Genomic DNA, 20,877 nt, shown 5'->3' with positions numbered 1-20,877 from the left:
CTACTTATGGGTAACCTTTAGTTGTCCTTACGTTAACTTTTCATGAATATGCTAAAGGGTTTTGTATATAGTTAATGGCAGCAAAAGGAACAGATGCACAGCATTATTTTTCAAGCACAGACAGTATGTTGAGGCACCATGGTGATTAACTTGATATAAAAATCTAAAGAGATAACATGCTGTAAAAGACCCAGATAGTCTGTTTCCCCAAGCAGCGTACAAATTAAAATAAATGGCGATAAAACTGAATACGCAGGGAGATGCACTAGAAGATGTTAATATACAATATTTTTCTTGCATTACTAATTTTGTAAAATACTGGGATGGACAGGGCATTTGATTGTCATTTGTTAGCATGTCAGCCTTGTTGCTAGTTTGTGAGTTTGTAGAACGCCACGGTATTTAATCTGTTGGTCAGAATTCCTAATTGTCCTATATCTCCTCTCTTCCACATCTGTCAACAGATATTGTATTACTGTTCTAGCTACCAGGAAGCAAGAGCAGTTAAGATCAGAATAAAGGCACCAGCCTACCCACTTCCACAATGAAACTTCCAGAGTGAAACAAAGACAGAAATATAATGGAAAAGGGCTCACTATGTAAAAGCAATCCCTGAGCAGGTGTGGGAGGGTAAGTAGTATGGGAGACAGATTATATGACAAACAGAACTGCCTATTAAGTTACTTTTCTTTGTCATATTTATCTTAAGTCTGGTCTACACTACAAAATTAGGTTGTTGTAAGATGCCTTGCGTCAACCTATTTATGCATATAGCTACACTCAGATTTGTCTCTAGCTGACATGCATGCCATTATAGCAACACAATAAAACTAGCTCCCCAAATGGCATAAAGTGTTTGTCAACTTACTGAGGTTGACATCAGGAGAGTTTAGATACTGCGTGAGCGGTGTTGACTGTAACAGTCCTCCAGCAGCTGTCCCCCAGTGCCCCATTCCCTGCAAGAGTAACTGCTCTAGTACTATGTTAAACTCCTCTACTCAAGGGTCACAGAGTTGAAATGCCATTTCCTGACTGCCCATCATAGTGAACATATCTAGCTGCTCGCTCTTATGTGCAACTGCCCAACTGATTCCTGCCTGGAGTAGACAGGAAATATTGGATGTCCTGGGCCTGTGGGGAGAAGAGATTATGCAAGCACAGCTACAGATCAGCCATAGAAACGTTAAAAATTGGTATAGCATTGCCTGTGTGGCTTATTTGCACATTACTTTTCTGCACTGTTTTTTCCCACCCAATAAAGTTCTGTTTTTGGATAATCAAATTACCTTTATTAGTTCACAACTAATATTGCAGAATGGTAGTCAAAGCAGACAGTACTTGTAAATGCATACCAAGCACCACAGAATTCATAACCATTAGGAAAATACCCAGTCCTATTTATAAATGCACAGCAAGCACTGTGCAATACTTAGCAGCACCCAAAGCTCCAGGTCCAGAGAACTCTCCAGCACAGAACACTACTGTGGCTGACTTTAAAGTGTTCTTTCAGAGCCTCCCTCAACCGCATAGCTCCACATTGGGTTCTTCTGAAAGCCTTGTAGATCCACTGAGAACCTTGATATGCATATCTAGAGGTGTGGGTGTATTTATAAAATAGAGTTTTTTGGGAAGGTTTTATCATAGAGGAAGATCTTGTGATGTGCCTTAACGATAAACAGATTATGGAACAGTCTGAAATCCTTTGGAAGCTCATTCCACACTCAGATCCTCCTAATCAAGAACCCTTTATCTATGGCTCTCATGCTTTGCATTGTGGGCTTAGTTAGCTGTTTTGTCTTAGAACAGCACAACTGGCCACGGAGGGTGATGTGGTTACTGGTTTAGCTGGGTCCTGACCTGTTGATGGCAAAAATCAATGCCAGAGTCTGAAACTGGCAGTGCAGTTGGACTGGGAGTCAGTGTAAGGATCAGAGCATAGGAATAATGTTCTCTCAGTGGCCTGCCCCTGAGAAGGGGGTCTGCTTTGTTTTACATGATTAAGAGCCTCTATATTATTTTCTTCTTCAGCCCCAGATACAGTGAGTTGTGGTAGTCTATTGTGGAGCTAATGAATGAGTGGATTACGTTAGCCACATCCTTGTTGTTTTCCTTCAATTTACAATACTGTACTTTTATTGCTAAAAGAAATGGTGATAGCAAGCAGTAAGGTGTAAGAGGAGAGATTATCACACACAACTGCTGATAATAAAATGCCACACCTCACCACCTACAACAGTGCTTCTTAACCTGGGGTGCACGATGCCATGTCTGGGGGTGTGAGACATGCCAGATTTTTTTAGAAGGTAAATCATTGAAAACATAAACATAAATTAAGCAAAGGCACGTAAATACAACTACCTTGTTTCATTAAACCTATGTATTTTCAAGTTTTTAAGCTAATTGTAGGAGTGCGAGAACATATTTTGAGAACAAAAGGGATGCAGGCTGCAGTAGAGGTTAAGAACCACTGTGTTTGCTTGTCTAAGCCATGGTAATCAAACTCTCCCTGTCTGGGGGAAATCTTGAAAGGATATTCCTTAATTCCAACGAGAGCTTCTTAGCAATAGTCTCAAAACAACTGAGGGGGACAAAGTCTAAGCCCAAACTCTGGATATTGGGTAGAACACTGCTGGAGAAAACTTTGGCCTGTATTGTGGCCTCTTAAGTTCTTAACTACACATCAGAAGGTACCTGACTTTTAGCATGTTCAGATCAGAATTATTTAAGATTCCTTATTGCATGGAGGAGGAATGAACTCCAGTTACTGGTAGGATAATTAGACTGATTTGCCGACATTACTGAGTGAATAGGATACCACACAATCTACAGCAGGGAGTGTCTGTCTTGTAAGATGTTACTTATGGAATCTTCAGAGCTCTCTCACAGTAGATTATGATCCCTATTGTAAGATGAAAGGAAGAGGAAGACTTACAAACAGAACTGCTAATAAATAATTTTCCTCTTTGTGTACCTTTTGTCATACAGAATGAGTGTATACTTACCCTTCTGGGGTTTGTAGCTTTTTAGGTTGCTTATCCACTCATAATACTACCTTTTTTTGGAACATGGAGGGCTTCATCTTTCCCCACCAGAACACAATGGAGTCTCTTTGAACAAGCCCTTCTAAGATGTTGATTGCTCGTCAGCAAACTAGTATCAAATGGTCATGAAATGTGGAGATGGACCATCAAGACATATTCAAATTACTCCAAACTAATAGAGGGAGAATAAACTGTTTGCCTACTGATGTACTAGACAATGAACAATAGATATTGTTCATACATCAGCGGGGTAGCCAGGTTAATCTGGATCTGTAAAAATTGACAGAGTCCTGTGGCACCTTATAGACTAGCATGTACTGGAGCATAAGCTTTCATGAGTGAATACCGCATTCGGCATCTGACGAAGTGGGTATTCACCCACGAAACCTAAGCTCCAATACATCTGTTAGTCTATAAGGTGCCATAGGACTGTTTTGTCATTGTTCATACAGTTAATGACTTCAGCATTTGGCTTCATTGTTGTGATGTGAATGAATGGTTTGCATTATGTTTTAGTATTCATACTGTGGCAAATTGCCGGTACTACTATGATGGGTCTTGCGCTTTTTCTTCTTAGGGAGGGGGTTTCAGGGAGCTGTTTCTTGCCCCTGAACTGAAATATTAACTGCCCCACTAGTGTCCTAGAGGAGGGGAATGGAGAGGGAGGGACTTGGGCCCGCCTTCTACGAGTCCCAGCCCAGGGGCCCTAGGCATAGCAGTAAACTACTTGAACTAGCGGTTCCTTCCCCTGGGCTACTTCCCTTTCCTGCCCTTCAGCTTGGGAAGGGGCTTCCTGCCCGTCTTCTGCACAAGCCAGGTGTCCCTTTACCTAGGGTCTTGGTGGTCCAAACTTTCCTCTGATTCCCTCCAAACTGCTCTCTGCTCCAACTCCAATCAACTCTGTTTCTACTCCTTCAAACTGTTTTCTGTTCCAACACCTTTCCCTGTCCGATTGAAGCAGGGGGTTTATATCAGGTGACTGGCTTCAGGTGCTCTAATTGGCTTCAGGTGCTCTAATTAATCTATAGCAAACTTTCTTCTCTCTACAGAGAATACGGCTCCCTTCTAACCCTCTCCTGCTGCCCTCTGGCCATACTGTATCACATAACCCAGAAAAAAATGGACTCAAACTTAATTAGCTAACATAGTGACTGTATTTATACCTTTCTGCTTATGGAACATATACAAACACCTTAAATGTTGCTAAAATGATAGATTTTTGTAACCCCTATGAAAGACTAATGACTAGATTATTGGTGATCAGTACTGTATGCTTCTCTAAATTAGTATTCAGCAACTTCCAAATAGAGTTGGTTCTAGAGTTTTAAAACCTGCTATTTTTTTTTAATTTCTTCCTAAATCCATTAATTTTTTAGATGTCATTGTAATGAGCTGGGCATTTTGCCAAGTTTTCAGTATTGTCAGGCTAATGAATGAAGTACAAAAGAACATGCCTGTCTATTTTCTTTTAAAATTTTAAAAGGTGTACAGGCTTAGCTGCAAGACTATCCTTATTAAAGCAAGAGCAGAAGTAGGTAAAAACAAGAATGACTTTTCACCTTGTGTCTGCGCATATGTGCATCTCATGTGAATGTAATCGAAGTCCACCTAGATATGTAAGAACTGTCAAAGCTCTCAAATTAATAGAAACATTTTCTTTTAAAGACTTATCTTTCTAGAACTTGGAGAATATTTGGCTCCTAATATTCCCCAAAAGGTCATTATGTACCAGATTTTACTAGTTATGAAACTGCAGTGGAAGAAAAGTCTACCCTGAAACACTCAAACTGAACTAAAATGACATCAAAATTCTTGAAAACAACCATTATAATTGCTTCTCTTACATGGTAACAGTAGCTGTGCTGGTCCCAGGATGTTAGAGATAAGATGGAGGAGGCAGTATCTTTATTGGACCAATTTCTGTTGGTGAGAACTTTTGAGCTCACAGGAGCTCTTTTTCAGGTCTGTGTAAGCTCAAAAGCTTGTCTCTCTTGCCAACAGAAGTTGGTTCGATAAAAGATATTACCTCCCCTACCTTGACTCTCTAACATCATGATTGTGTCAGTAATAGCTAAAGGTTAAAGTCGTTTGGCCGGGAATCGTCTTCCTCATAACCTCATTGTATGCATGCAATATGTGTTCACTGCCTATTGTGTCCTCTTTTAAATGGTGTGCAAAAAGATTATTTAATGTTATTTTAATGCTGGGCTTTCACTTTGTTAATGCAGATATAGGTGATTAAAATCTAGTGTGTACTGATGTAAATATGTATTATTGGGTGTTATAAACATCAATTGATTATATATTTCTGGCTATATAACAGAATTGAACTATTCTGATCAGTGGCTTCCAAGTCTTTTATCTCTGTGTGTATCATAGAATCATAGAATCTCAGAGTTGGAAGGGACCTCAGGGGGTATCTAGTTCAATCCCCTGCTCAAAGCAGGAACAATTCCCAACTAAATCATCCCAGCCAGGGCTTTGTCAAGCCTGACCTTGAACACCTCCTAAGGAAGGAGATTCCACCACCTCCCTAGGTAACCCATTCCAGGGCTTTAACACTCATTTAGTGAAAAAGTTTTTCCTAATATCCAACCTAAACCTCCCTCACTGCAACTTGAGACCATTACTCCTTGTTCTGTCATCAAGTACCACTGAGAACAGTCTAGATCCATCCTCTTTGGAACCCCCTTTCATGTGGTTCATATAATGTGGGGAGAGTGTATGAAATTATATAATATATATTTTGTGTGTGATATATTAAAAGTAGTGTTTCTGGAATGTATTGCAAAGACTTACAAGAAGGAAGTCCTGCTCAGCTCCAGAAACAACCCATAGCTGCCGATAGTGGGGGATAGAGGTAGGGCAGCAGCATCAAAAGATGTTACTGAACCTGCTTAGTCCATGTGAGCATGCTCAGTACAAGCCAAGCAGCAAATTAGGGGGAGGGGGCACATGACCTCACATGCTCCTCCCACGCATCACCTCTGCTTAGCTCAGGGGGGTTCTCAACATTTTCTTTGAGGCCCCCTTTAACATGCTATAGAAACTCCAGGGCCAAGCAGGGGTAGGGGAGACTCAGGACTCTGGGCTGAGGTGGAAACTCTTGGGCATAGGCCTAGTTTGACTTTTCTGTTTTGGGGGGAGGGGGCGCTAAGGGCTGGCAGGGCTCTGGCCAGCTCTGCACAGCAGGATGCAAGGAGGGAGCATCACTTCCACCCCCGACTCACCTCTGCAGGCCACCCACCTGTCTGGGGCTGTGTGCCGGTGGCTGCTCCCCGAGGGCTCTGCTGGCCCTGGAGCCGTCCAGGCAGCTCTGACAGCCTGCGGGAGCTGAAGAGCAGCTGCAACCCCAGGCACCAGGAGCAGAGGAGGGAATGCCATGGCACCACCAGCCAGAGGAGCAGCTTCCCCTCACTGCCTGGCTCTGGCTTCTGGCCTAGGACCAGGCCAGAGAGTAGGTCCTGAGGGGGGCTGCGGGAGAGGAGGAGGTTGGGGTGGAGCTGCCCCCAGGACTTCCCCCACTCTAGGTAAGGTACTGCAGTTTGAGGGGGGGGGAACAACACCCTCGTGCTCCCTCAACTCTGCCCATGGACTAAAGGTTTCAGCCCCCCCCTGCTCCTGGGTGCAGTGGAGGGGGGCAGGGGTTTCAGCCCTGCCCCCATCCTGGCTGCAGTGTGTGGGAGTAGCTTGGGGATTCAGCCCTGCTGCTCCAAGAAGATTGGGGAGGAGCTCTGGGTTTCAGCCCTACCACTCCTGGCTGCAGCGGGGGGAGGGGGAGCTAGGGGCTTCAGTCTCCCCCTGCTCCCAGCTTCAGGCCCCCCTTGCTCCTGGCTTCAGCAGGGGGGCGGGGGGAGTTCAGAGTTTCAGCCCTCTCCCCACTTCAGTCCCATGGGGGGGGCCACCAGGCTTGGGATTCCACCCCACACCGCTCCCTGCTTGGGGCACCGGGTTTCAGTGGCGGGGCTCTGCAGCCCCCCTGAAAGGGCTCGCAGACCCCAGGGAGCCTTGGACCCCCTGTTGAGAACTGGTGGCTTAGCTCCGAAGATACATTATGGGACAATGCTCGTATACTGTGAAAGGTGCATGAGACACAGAAATAGTCTGTGCCCAAGGAGAAATGGGGTTCTGCAGGAGACATTGGGAAGGACTACAGCTCGGCGGGGCAGGCTGTAATTGAATGCATGAAACGTTGGACTCGGGTGGGGGGGGGGAAGTGCAGGTGATAGTAGATACCAAGAGTTGATACTTACCCATCTGAGTAGTTATTAGTATTAATACATACTTAAAAATTGGGAAATTCTCTACCACCCTCCTCAAAAAAACCTTGAACTTTAAGATGGATAGATTCCATATTCTTCCCTTGCTCTCCAAGACAGACCATAAAAAGCAAATTAGTCATTCAGCAACCCATCTATACTCCACTAATCAGTTCCCCTTTTCAAACCTGCCTACCTGCTTTCCATGACTCACAGTCCACATCTTCACACTCTCATCCTAAGCCACCATCTTGTAGCCTTAATGGAGACTATATTTATTGGTTACATTTTGTGTTTTGTTTGTTAATAAAGGGTTTGTGTGAATCTATAGGTGTTGTATGTAGTTTTGAAATGTTGTATGTGAATGAGGGGTCGTGGCTACAAGATGGTTTTTCCTCTAATGTTTAGGGAAAGTTTTGTGAATGGATCTATGTTCATGATCATTATAAATGTGGTTATAAGACATTGGAGAATTGAAATCTGTATGTGTGCATAAGAGCACAGTATTTATAATTTAAAGGTCAGCTTGCTGGTTAGAGGTAGAGTTTTAAAAGGTAGTTTTGGCCAATGTGGAGGAAGCTTACTCAGTCTTTTACATGCCCCTCACTTTGGTGTCTGGATATGACCATAATGTAGCTATTCTGATAATAAATAGGATTTCATCCTTTAACACTGTGACACTATTCTCACAAAAAATCACTTTAAAAACAAAAGTGAAATATAGAAAGGCAAATTTAGAGGGAAGGAATTGACATTTTATTTGTCTTATGCTCCTGTGAAATAGAGCTTTTGTGTAACCTTTTTTTCTTCTTCTTTCTATTAAGTTTGTGCTGAAGCCTTCAACCCAGATGAGGAAGAGGAAGATACAGAACCAAGGGTAAGAATCGGCAAATCATATCTGGCATAGTCTTTTGCATACATTAATGTACATGTGAAGCACATCATCCCCTTGTCAGTTCTACATTTAATTCTGCAAAATGAAATAATTACTGACAAAGCAGAATTATTCTGAAATATTAAGTCTCTTTGTTCCGGGCATTCCTTTAGGCATTATGGGCTTTAATTTACAAATTTGTTGTCCAAAAAGATTTTAAAATTTTATCTATAGGCCTAATTATCTGCTTAAGTAACACTTGTTCAGACAATTCCTGGAGCACTGGTGCTAGTGTGGCGAATTAGTGAAGGTTTAGCACAGCTCTCTGTCCGGATGCCTAGAATACCTCTCATGTTTTTCACTGCCTTTCTTGTCAAAACAGTTCTGTTCTGGGAGAGCTTACCTGCTGCTTATATTGGAAATGCTTTGTTGAAATGTGCTTGAGCCTATAATCACCGATTGTTGTATCTTTTTAAATGCAGGCAATTTATAGGGATTATTACAGTTCAGATATTGTAATTGTATTTCTCGAGAGCTACTGTATATAACAAAATCTTGGTTGATAGGGATTGATACTTCCTTTAGGGACTTGTACTTTTGGAATGAAGCTCAGCTGCCTTGTCAGTCTTAAGGATATGTCAGATTTTCAATATTGTGAAAATCTAAAGCCATTTTAATTTATTCAAAGGAGAAGATGATTCTTAAATATTTTATTGCAAAGTACTGAAAAATAGATGATAGGTGTGTCTAGTAACTGCAAATATGTTTTTGAAAAATGGATTCAATTGTGTTAGAGCAGAGGTTCTCAAACTGGGGGTCATGACCACTTGGGGTCATGAGATTATTACGTGGGGGCGCGAGCTGTCAGCCTCTACTCCATATACTGCTTTGCCTCCAGCATTTATAATGATATTAAATATTAAAAATGTGTTTTTAATTTATAAGGGGGGGTCACACTCAGACGCTTGCTGTGTGAAATGGGGTCACAAATACAAAAGTTTGAGAACCACCATGTTAGAAGTTTTGACTCCTGAGTAGTATTTTGACTTGTATTGTTTTTACATCAGGTTTTTCAGTGTGTTCTCATTCTTTTTTACTTAATGGTGCAACTTTCTTTCAGAATCCTGGCTATCTATGTGGTTAATTTGAATCAATTCATCCTCTTTATCTGCTTACTATCCAATTTTAACCCCCAGTGAGTTTACTTCGACTTTGTTTTCATTATAATAAGGAATTATTTTAGTGACGAAATGAACATTTGTTCTCTTTATCTGGGAAGACATCTGAAGAAAACCAAAACTAAAATCGTCAGTTTTTCTTGTTTTTTGTAGTGACATCAGATCAAATTCTGGTTTCAAGTTCTTTAGATGATTTGCTGGTGGTTATGGCCACTAGAAACATGTACCATAAGATTTTTGTACTGTATAGGTATTTCTACTATGATCCTCACAAAGGTATCTGGGTAGTATACCATGTATTTTGGATCCCATCAAGATTTTCAGTACTACAGATACTTTCAGTGGAATTTAAGGCTTTCAAAAAATAAAATTTCAAATTCAGTTATTGTCCACATAGACCCCACTCTCATGTGCATCTGCATCAAAATCTGAACCTTCTAGAAAGTTGTAGCCATTGAAGTTGCAAATACACTTGCTTGTGGAATCAACACTTACTGTGAGGCTATATACGTTGCTATTGCTGGGATACCCTCTGTTCCTCCTCCTTGTTCATTTCTTTCTTGGCTATTTTTCTCTAGAAACATGGTTTACAGTCTACTTCTATTAATTTAATTTAATTAATATTGAGTTTAGAAAAAAGTAAATAACTTTTGTTGTTAGTAAGCTGTGTGAATCTACTGGACAAACTGTTGTCATCTGAGATCTCAGTTTTCTTTTTATAAGCCCATCTTTTAGGATTGAATGAATGACTAATTTTCACTGGTGCAAGGGAAAGATTTTAGTTGCTGACCTCCCATGTCTAGTGTCTGAAAGTGCCTGGGAAGGGTAATTTGTCAGGGAGAAGCTCCTTCTGCACTAGCTTCACCTCTCCCATTCTCATAAAGGTAATGGGTCTCTTCTCCAGTTCTTGCTCGTAAAAGGCACAGAGATCTCTGGATCAGACATGGTCACAGCAGTTGAACTGGTGCCTGGTCCCTCTTTGCTCGCCTACGTTCTGAACTTGGAGGAAAGAGAAAATAGAACAGTTTAGAAGAAAAGAGAGGTCTGACTTTTTGTTTTTTTACTTGGAATTGTTTTCTTGTTCCTTTTCTTCCAAGTTCGTGTGTGTGTGTGTGTGCGGGGGGGGGGGGGGGGGGGGGGGGTTCTTTTCCATCCTTCCATGCCATACTCTGATCTAGTCTCTTAGGCAGGCTTTGTGTTTCAGCTGCCTGAAGATCACTAAACAATTCAGAAGTGGGAAAGAGTGGAAAAGAATTCCAGAATTTAAAAATAAATTCTTTTTCTCAAACAACTACTTTTAAGACATATAAATATGTCAAATGCTCTAGTTAAGTATTAGTGGAGCTGTTATGATGAGGAATATTAAAACAACAAAATAGTTCATTGAAGAGCAATAGTAAAACAGCTTTTGCTCACTCAGTTAAATTTTCTAAATATTTGAGTATTTGTTTTTGTCTGGATGTTCTTTAAAAATATGCTTTGTCAGAATATCAATTTTTTTAAGTATGAGTTCCTGAACAATTATTGCCACTATTCAGATATTATTTTTTCTTTCACTTTTCTTTTATACATTATTTCACTTTTCATTCTTTTGAGGTTCCAGCTACATCAAGGTTCTTACTTAACATTGTGATTCACTTTGTGAGGTTAAGTATGCTTCAGATTGTGATCAGACCTCTTCACTGTCATGACAGGTTTTGTTTTGTTTTTCCTTGCAGGTAGTTCATCCAAAAACAGATGCGCAGAGATGTAGACTGCAGGAAGCATGCAAAGATATACTCCTCTTCAAAAACCTAGATCAGGTAGTACTGCTTCCGTGTTTGAACCACAGGCACTTACCGTATGTATAATTACTAGCCATTCACATTGTTCTCAGTAGTGGAATATTGCAGAAGGAGTATTGTAGGAATACAAGGACATCTGAATTTGTATCCTGTAATAGCCTCATTACAAACGAGGATTCAGCTAGGAAGCAAATATCAAACTTGTAAAAGATTTAAGTAGAAATAGATCCAGGTAATCTTCTCCATTATAGTCATCTTCTCCTGATTGAATGAGGGGAGGAATAGCCCAGTGGTTAGAGCATTGGCCTGCTAAACCCAGGGTTGTGAGGTCAGCCCTTGAGGGGACCATTTAGGCATCTGGGGCAAAAAAATAGTTGGGGATTGGCCCTGCTTTGAGCAGGGGATTGGACTAGATGACCTCCTGAGATCCCTTCCAACCCTAATATTCTATGATTCTATGAAAAGATGACTATGAAGAATTTCTATTATTTCAAAAATCTAACCCCCCAAACTAGTAACAGAATATGAGAATATTTAAATTACAGTTGAATACATTTTTAAATAAAACTAGCTAGATGGCATAAGTATTCTCCAGTCAAGTCTTGAGCTCAGAATCCTGAGCTCTCCTTTGTAACCATTGCTAATGTTTTGCCCTGAACCATCACAGGATTCCAATTATCTTTTTGGCTGTTGGAAACCAGAGGGTAAAAAACGTGATTTAGTCAGGTAGAACTTGAACAGAATCGCTTCTTGCCCCTCACAAAAGAGCGGCACTGTCTTACGTAGCAGGTTGGTTAGACAAGCTTTGGAAGCCAGAAGGCCAAGAGCCAGAAGGCTTTTTGTAATATACTGTGAAACCAAGGTAGCCGAACAGTCAAAGTCCTGACAGCCTTATTGCTGCTGCTACCTTGAGAATCACAAAGAGCTATTAAAAGAAGCAGTACGAAAATTTCTAAACTCTTGTAGCTTTTAGGTTATGACTCTTGAGAAAGAAACAGTACATGTGAAGTGAGCCACCACCGTCTGATGCAGAAAATAAGAATCTAAAGTATCATTCCATAGCATGGTTGTGGATTGCCCAGAAACACTGTTGCAGTATCCAAAGTAGAAGCAACTGATATGTGATACTCTGCTGTCTTAACAAGAATTTTATAACTGAATAGTTAGGCATTGTAGATCTGTGGTCTGATCTTCCTCAGCTCTTGTTTATATACACAAGTTGCACTGGTATAACTTTCTTCGTATCAGTAGGAACTGCCTTGTTCTGAGACTTCTTGTGCTTTGGGGATTCAGCATTAATAGTTAGCTCTTGTAGCTGCATGAGTGCAAATCTCTAGTGCAGATAGGCAAAAATCATTGTAAGCCGTGACTTGCACTGGTGCAGCACATTCTGCTTTGAAGCTGTGGTAAGCTGCACCAGTGGAGAACATGGTTTATTGTGGCTTTGCTCACTGCTGCTGTGTTACTTTGTGATGACCTTGCCCACTATGTCAGATCATTCAAGTGATGATTTCCTTCACTCACTAAAATTTACTCCATTGATATTTGCATACTAATATGCAAGTATTTTCAAAGAATTCTCCAGTTACACAGCTGATGATGCTCACACGGTTTTTGTCATTGACTCTAACGCTCCTGCCCATCACTTTCACAGTGCCAGTTTCTGAAATATGAATTGTATGCAGTCGGTTTTTGAGCATGTACATAAAGATCAAACACCAATCAATCTGTTTTAATTCAATTACATATTTCAAGATTCTGACTAACATAATTTTTTTAGACACTTTCCCCAAGAAAATTGCATCCCTTTCTATTTTCACTAACGACAAACCCATTTTGCTAATGCTGCTGTTCTTATGCCAATAAGTGCTGCTTTGTACCAGTGTACGTGATTTTCTTTTCCCTAAAAATGGTTCAGAACTTGGAAGTTGAATCTGAGGAAGATAGGTTGAAACTGAACACATTAGTCAGACACATAGATGAACAGATTGTTGGGGAAGAGTCAACATGGTTTTTATATAGGGGAATCATGCCTTCCCACTCTTTGAGTTATTTGAAGGGGTCCGCAAACATGGACAAGTGTGACCAGTGGATATAGTATACTTAAAGTTTCAAAAAGCCTTTGACAAGGGCCCTCACTAAAGGCTCTTAAAGTAAGTTGTCATAGGATAAGAGGGAAGGTCCTCTCATGGATCAGTAACTGGTTAAGACAAAAAAACAAAGGGTAGTAATAAATAGTTTTCAGAATGGAGAGAGGTAAGAAGTGGTATTCCCCCAAGGGCCGGTACTAGGACTAGTGCTGTTCAGTATATTCATAAATTATCTGGAAAAAGGATAAACAGTGAGGTGGCAACATTTTCAGAAAATACAAGGTAGTTAAGTCCAAAGCAGACTGTGAAAAATTACAAAGGGTTATCACAAAACTGGTTGACGGGGCAGCAAAATGGCAGGTGAAATACAGAGTTGATAAACGCAAACTAATGCACATTGGAACACACAGTCCCAACTATATATATAAAATGATGGGGTGTAAAAAAAAGATCTTGGTGCCATTGTGTATAGTTATCTGAAAACATCCACTCAATGTGCAGCAAGCCATCAAAAAATCTAACAATGTTAGGAACCATTAGGAAAGGGGTAGATAATAAGACAGAAAATATCATAGTGCCTCTGTGTAAAACCATGGTACTCCCACACCTTGAATACTGCATGTGGTTCTGGTCATCCCATCTCAAAAAAGATATATTAGAATTGGAAAAGGTACACAGAATGGCTGCAGAAATGATTAGGGTTATGGAACAACTTCTGTATGAGGAGAGATTAAAAAGACTGTGACTTTTCAGCTTGGAAAAGAAACGACTAAGAGTTATGATAGAGGTCCATAAAATCTTGACTGGTATGGAGAAAGTGAATAAGGAAATCTTATTTACTCCTTCAGATAACATAAGAACTAGGGGTCATCCAATGAAATTAATAGGCAGCAGGTTTAAAACAAAAGGAAGTACTTCTTCACACAGTGCACAGTCAACCTGTGGAACTCGTTGCCAAGGGCTGTTGTGAAGGGCAAAACTATAACAGGGTTCAAAAAAGTACTAGGTAAGTTCATGGAGGATAGGTCCATCAATGGTTATTAGCCAAGATGGTCAGGGATGCAACCACATGTCCTGAGTGGCGCTAGCCTCTGTTTGCCAGAAGCTGGGAGTGGACAATAGGATGGGATCACTCAATGATTTCCTGTTCTGTTCGTTCATTCTGAATCGCCTGGCATTGGCCACTGCGGGAAGACAGGATACTGGGCTAGATGGATCATTGGTCTGGCCCAGTATGGCTATTCTTATATTCTTAACTGAGCAACCTTAATTATGACAGTTGTTAGGGCTCCAACACTAGAACAATGTTTATACTAAAGAAAATGATCATGATGTATAGGCTGACGGTACAGGACATAATTACCTCTGAAGGCACCTTACAAAAGGAGTCAAGCTTCTTTCCAATAGCAATATGAATGGTGGGTAGCATTTGCCATCTTTTTCTCAATCTCCCTTGAAAAATATGAACATCCTGGAAAGAACGATTACAGAATACTCACCAGGCTACAAAGTGTGTGCAGCATCTGCTTGTATCCACTTCTGTATGTGGTCTCAACATAATGAATGGTCTAATATAAGTAAGCCAATCTTGCAAAACAGTCAGGCAAAAATCTGCTCTTCTGCCCTTTGTTGTGATGACTAAGGGAGCGTAAAACTATTTTTACACAATTTATTTGGGAAGTTTTAACAAGTTTACAAATTCTTGCATTGCAAAAATTAGAAACAAAACTATCATTATAACAATTATCTTTTGTTTAAAGAGACATTTTACAGATGATAGTAATCTGTTTAACAGGGTATTACCGTATTACAGAGTGAGCATCATTACAACACCTATAATATGTTGTTTCTAGTGATTTTATTAAGTTGAGTGAAATGTCAGTGTATGCATTTAACAGACCAGGCATATCTATCAAATGTTAATATTCAGAAACATTGATCATGGGGCAGGGGAAGGGCGCTGATGGATGTACTTTGAATAAAATGTAAACAAATATCTAAGTAGCTATCTGTCCTATCTATTTTGCTGTCTACATAATTGATGTGTTCATTTTTCCAGAACTACAACCTCCCATATTTTTTGAACCATTCTTCTGTGGTTGGACTATTTTTCCTTTTTCTAGTGAGAGGCTACTAATAGCCAAGCAGCGACTAACAGATAAGGGATTAATTCATCATTTCCTCTTGGAAGCTGTAGGAGAATTACCAAAGGATCATTTGGTAATACGTTTCCAACAATTTGTGGTATTGGATTACAGATGGCATCCCAATACTCTCTTATGATTGGACATGTCCACCATATATGCATAAAATCTCCTCTTTCACCGCAACTTTTCCAACATTTATCCCCATTCAATCTCTGTTTTTTAACGTGACTGAGGTGAGGTAGCATTGAAACAGTATCTTCAAGAAATTTTCTTGTATTGTGCTACTAAACTAAACTAAAATCACTAGTCTTCTTTTCCAGATCAGACCCTCTTGAGGTAATTTGTCTATCAGCATCCTTGTCCCCAGCATGTCATAAATAGAGACTTTTTTGTTAGGAAAGCTGTCTGCAAAGATTTATACCAATTAGTTATATTTTTTGTTTGTGTTCTAATTGAGTAGACACCATCTCTTTATTAAAGTTTGCTTTCTGGAAAATCAAGAAACATAATGCCTGACTTGAAAGTACTGGTACCAGGGCAGAGTGGACCAAGCTAAAGTTAGTTTTGATCTTTAAATAAGTTAGAAAAGTTTCTTTATTGAATAACTGGCCAACCATGTGTACTCCATCACTGTCCTAATCTTTGAAGCTCTGGAGTTCACAGTTTGTGTTAAGATCTGGCTTATTAGCAGTGGGAGCTATTGGCAGCAGAAAAGAATTACTTTTCTCTAGTTCTATCCCAACCTCATAGAGTAGCCTTTGATAAAGAATGTGTGTAGATTTGTGGAGGGCATGATTTTTTTTTTAATCTGTTGCAGCCTTGTGACATTTTCACTGCCACAATTTTCTTGTTCCATAAAGGGCCAGTGTTTGCCTGGGTAAGAGCATCCTCACTTCACTACTGCTTTGAGCTGGGTGGCACTATAGAATATTTGGAACAGCAAATCTGTCCTGTTTAATGGGTCTGTACAAAGTATCTGCGCTCACTCTTGGTCTCTTCTTATTCCACATGATTCTAACATCCTTTGTGTTCCTGCTAGGGTTTTATCTGGGGTAGAACCATAGGGTTAGAAAGGACCACAAGGCTCATGTAGGCTAATCCCCTGCTATCGTCTGTTCCATTGTCCTACTGGTGTTAGCTTTTTCCTAAAACTTCACAGAATCACATAAGAATTTTGAAACAATGAAGAAGTGCTTGGCAGTGTTCATTTTGACTACGGATATTCTTCTCAACCAAGACATTGCATGCTTTCCTCAGCCTTCTAGATCTTTGTTTATTTGCTGAAGTAGTAGTTTGACATTTAAATCTTAGAGCTCTTCTAGCTTGTTTGAGATTTGAATTCCCAGGTAATTTATATAATTTGTTGCCTATTTCATAGAATCATAGAGTTGGAAGGGACCTCAAGAGGTCATGTAGTCCAACCCCCTGCTCAAAGCAGGACCAATCCCCAGATTTTTACCCCAGTTCCCCAAATGGCCCCCTCAAGGATTGAACTCACAACCTTGGGTTTAGCAAGCCAATGCTCAAACCACTGTTCTGTTTAAATATATCTTCTAAAAGGTGTGAGTTCACTACCAGAACACTCATAATCAGACTAAGAAGCCAGTGTCCTTTGGATCACTTCTTGCAAGAATCAGAATAAATTTTGGAGTAAAACCAATCCAGGTTCCTAGCAAAAGTCCTTAATATGCTGCAGATCTGAACACTCTTGCCTGTGGAAAACTAATTGCATTATGTCTCCACATCTAAAGCCATGAGAGAACAAAATATGAGTTCTGTCATGGGAGAGAATGCTGCAAAAAAAAGTGATATTCACTAATGCAGTTGTGTTACACAATATCTTGTGAGTGAGTTTGTAGAATCTTAAAATGCTGTAATGTATTGGGCATGTGCATTAGCTATGCTACTAACTCTTATTAAAAAGGAGTTGGTGAGCATGCCCGGTGTTTTAACCTCCTGTGGCTGTTTACGTTTGAGATTTCAGGATCCAGCCATACTTGTTCACATTATCAACAAACTTGAAGATTTTTTTTAAAGCCTCTGCTTCCCACCCCCCAAAATAAGGCACCGTTGAGCTTTAGGAGTTAAAGTATTTATAGCCACAATGCTTACATTTTTTGACTTCTGTTATTTAGACACACATATTTTAAATACGTGGTTAAAACAAACACCTTTCAGGCTGAGACTGTCTTCTCAGTTTAAAAACTAAGCAGGTTTAAGATGAGAAAATAAGGTTTCTGGTGAAAAGTTAGACAGCACTTCTAATATAGTTGTGCTTACAGATACTGCTGTAATGAGTCATATTATAAAACTAGTGTAGTAAATTTTAAAATGCATTAAGCAGCATAAACACTGGATTGGGGTGTTCATGAGTTGCATTTTGGGAATCTGTTGTGATTTAAATATTAAAGTTAGTATATCTGATAGTGGACGGCAATTACAGTGAAAGTCAATTGTCAGGGGTTTTAATGATAACAAATATAGTTAGTTAGTCTCTAAGGTGCCACAAGTACTCCTGTTCTTTTTGCAAATATAGGAAAGAAGTTCAGCATTCATATAAGGCCCTTAAATGGCACAGTGATAGAGACTGTGATGGGTAAGTATGGCGCTGTTATGTAGACGTAGATTTAGTGAACCATATCTTCAGCTGGTGTAGATCAGCATGTCTCTATCAAAGGAGCAATATGTTTACACTTGCTGAGGATCTTTGGCATTGAACCCATAGCAGTTGATTAAGCTGTTTAGGCTTGAACTACAAATCAGCGTTTTTGTCAGAAAATGCAACGCAAGCAAACCCTTGAGATACTAAATATTAAAATAAAATTGAAAGCTGTTTAATGTCCAAATATTAAAATAACCCAAATATTCCTATTCAGGATATGAAAATCCATGTGCCTTACTACTTACTGTCTAGAACAAAAGTTGAATTGAACCAGTCTTTTTCCAATGAATAATGTTAATGCAGGTTTTTTAACCTTCCAGGAGCAGCTGTCTCAGGTTCTTGATGCCATGTTTGAGAGGAAAGTGAAACCTCAGGAACACGTCATTGACCAAGGAGATGATGGAGACAACTTTTATGTCGTTGAGAGGTAGGAAAATGAGCCATTGACTTACAAGTTCTATGGAGATAAAAATCTAGAACTCATAATTTCTGTTCCATTTCAATCATTCTGGAAATAGTAGGGAATTCCTATAGACTTAGTACCTCATACAGCTTTTGTTTTTCTTAGTTTTTTCATTCACTGGCATTAGGGATTTTTATAAACATCTCTATTATTTGGCCTAATCTTCTGTACTAGGTAGCTATTTTAAGGTACCCGGTTGTCAGTCACTCAGTCTATCTGTTCTCTTGCAGATCAATATCTATATATCTGTGTAATTAAGAGAATCTCCCTTTCATATGTATAAAATACCTAATATATAAATTTACCTTTTTATAATACACCAGAGTTTCTCTGAATAACTTTATCAGTGTTTCCTCTTATAAGCATCTCCTAGTGACAGTTGTGTTGATGAACACCTACTTAATTCTTGTGCAGATATGAAGAATATACATTTGTGGCTCCTATAAAACTGTAATGTTAATAAGAATAATCATGAATAATGTAAGGATAAGTGGTTGTGGGAACAGGATCTTGATTCAGCCACAGATGTTGATTCATGTAATTATCAGATGCTCCGCTTTCAAATAATGCCACTATTAAATAGACACTAAAGATTTCAAAGCAATTCCTTAAGACAGTGCATTTCCTTTGGACTGTCATTTATGGTATTTTTATGAAGTTTACAAAGCACTTTTACATTAGCTTCTGGTAACCTAGTTAATTCAACCAAATTCCGTTGTGTTCCCCCCCCCCCCAGAGGGTATGACGGTAGTTGGTACTTTATTGCTGTCACAGCTGTGGGCAAAACTGTGCAGGTCAAAAAGACAATATATTGAGAATAAGTGAATCAAGCCTGCTAGGTAGTATTGTATGACAGTTGAGACCTGACTTGAAAATGCAGGTTCAGCAGTGTCTGCTGTACTGTTCGTTCCACAAATCATCATCTTTGAATGTCTAACATTATCTATATTCTTTTATTGTATCTATTTTCCATGTCCAAAAGCGTATTTCCCTAAAGATACCACATTGACTGGATTTTTACTCTTGGGTCATGCACTTCTGGTTTGAGTTAGGTGGAAATTCCTTTGTTTTCTAAGGATTTTAGCTCTTTAAGCCATCAGTTGGTGTGTCTTGTACACAGAGCAATTGCTGGTGCACTAATGTTCTTGAGAACCTTTCCTTACAGTTCCTTTCTCATCATGGTCAACGAAGGAGCTCCCTGTTTGAACGGTAACTGTTGTGGCAGATTTCACTTCTCCACCTGCTTGGAGATGTTAGGCACAGGTCTTTCTCAAAGCCTTCTGGCTCTGGTGTAGAGCAGTAAATTCCACCATCAGTGCCTTTGAGGCCTGGGTTTTTGGGTCCACTTTGCTTCAGAGGCGCTAAGATGACTCTTTGAGGTTTCCTGGATGCAGGGTGAATTAGGAATATAGGACTGGGACTGGAAGAGACCTTCTGGGTCATCGAGTCTATCCCCCTGCTATTGCAGGCAACCCTGACATATTTTCCCATTCACAGATTTATCAAGCTCCATCTTAAAACTAGTTTGAGTATTTGCCCCTACTACTCCTGTTGGAAGGCTGTTCCAGATCCTCATTCCTCTGATGGTTAGAATCCTTTTTCTAATTTCCATCTTAAATGTATTCATGGCCAGTTTTTACCCATTTGTTCTTGTGCAAACATTGTACTTTAGCTTAAATAGCACTTCTCCCCGATGTATTTATAGAGCGCAATCAGATCCTTTCCTCTCCCAGCTTTCATTTTGTTAGGCCAAACAAGCCACAGTCTTTTACTTTCCTCTTGGAAGATAGGCTCTCCGTTCCCCTGATCATCCAGTGGAACTTCTTGCCTGAGGAGGTTGTGAAGGCTAGGACTACAACAGTGTTTAAAAAAGAATTGGATAAATTCATGGAGGTTGTCCATTAATGGCTATTAGCCAGGATGAGTAAGGAATGTTGTCCCTAGCCTTTGTTTGTCAGAGGGTGGAGATGGATGGCAGGAGAGAGATCACTTGATCATTACCTGTTAGGTTCACTCCCTCTGGGGCACCTGGCATTGACTACTGTTGGTAGACAGGATACTGGGCTAGATGGACCTTTGGTCTGATCCAGTATGGCCGTTCTTATGTTTTATGTAAATAACCCTTCTCTGCGCCTGTTCCAGTTTGAGTTTCTTTCCTAAATGTGGATGACTAGAATTATACACAATATTTCAGATTAGGTTTTAGCAGTGCTTGCATAATGGCATTAGTACTTCCTTTTCTCTACTGGAAATACTTCACTCGACGTATCGTAGGATCACATTTGTCTTTTTCACAGTGACATTACATTGGTGGCTCCTAGTCCTCCAGCGATCAATTAATTAATCCAGGTTTTTCTCCTCTGTCATTTCCAACTGATG

At 40.0% G+C, this 20,877-nt stretch overlaps 1 protein-coding gene across 1 annotated transcript in view; it reads left to right on the top strand.

Moving 5' to 3' along the window:
• The window catches only part of PRKAR2A (protein kinase cAMP-dependent type II regulatory subunit alpha), a 149,074-nt gene that overhangs the window by 94,578 nt on the left and 33,619 nt on the right, over positions 1–20,877 (top strand). Inside the window, exons 3-5 of the mRNA XM_030571187.1 lie at positions 8,125–8,177; positions 11,071–11,154; positions 18,356–18,462. Of these exons, the coding sequence (XP_030427047.1) occupies positions 8,125–8,177; positions 11,071–11,154; positions 18,356–18,462 (244 nt within the window). The remainder of the gene's footprint in view (positions 1–8,124; positions 8,178–11,070; positions 11,155–18,355; positions 18,463–20,877) is intronic.

The sequence above is a fragment of the Gopherus evgoodei genome, chromosome 7, assembly GCF_007399415.2.
Source record: "Gopherus evgoodei ecotype Sinaloan lineage chromosome 7, rGopEvg1_v1.p, whole genome shotgun sequence".
Lineage (NCBI taxonomy): Eukaryota > Metazoa > Chordata > Testudines > Testudinidae > Gopherus > Gopherus evgoodei.
This window is presented reverse-complemented; position numbering and strand designations above follow the sequence as displayed.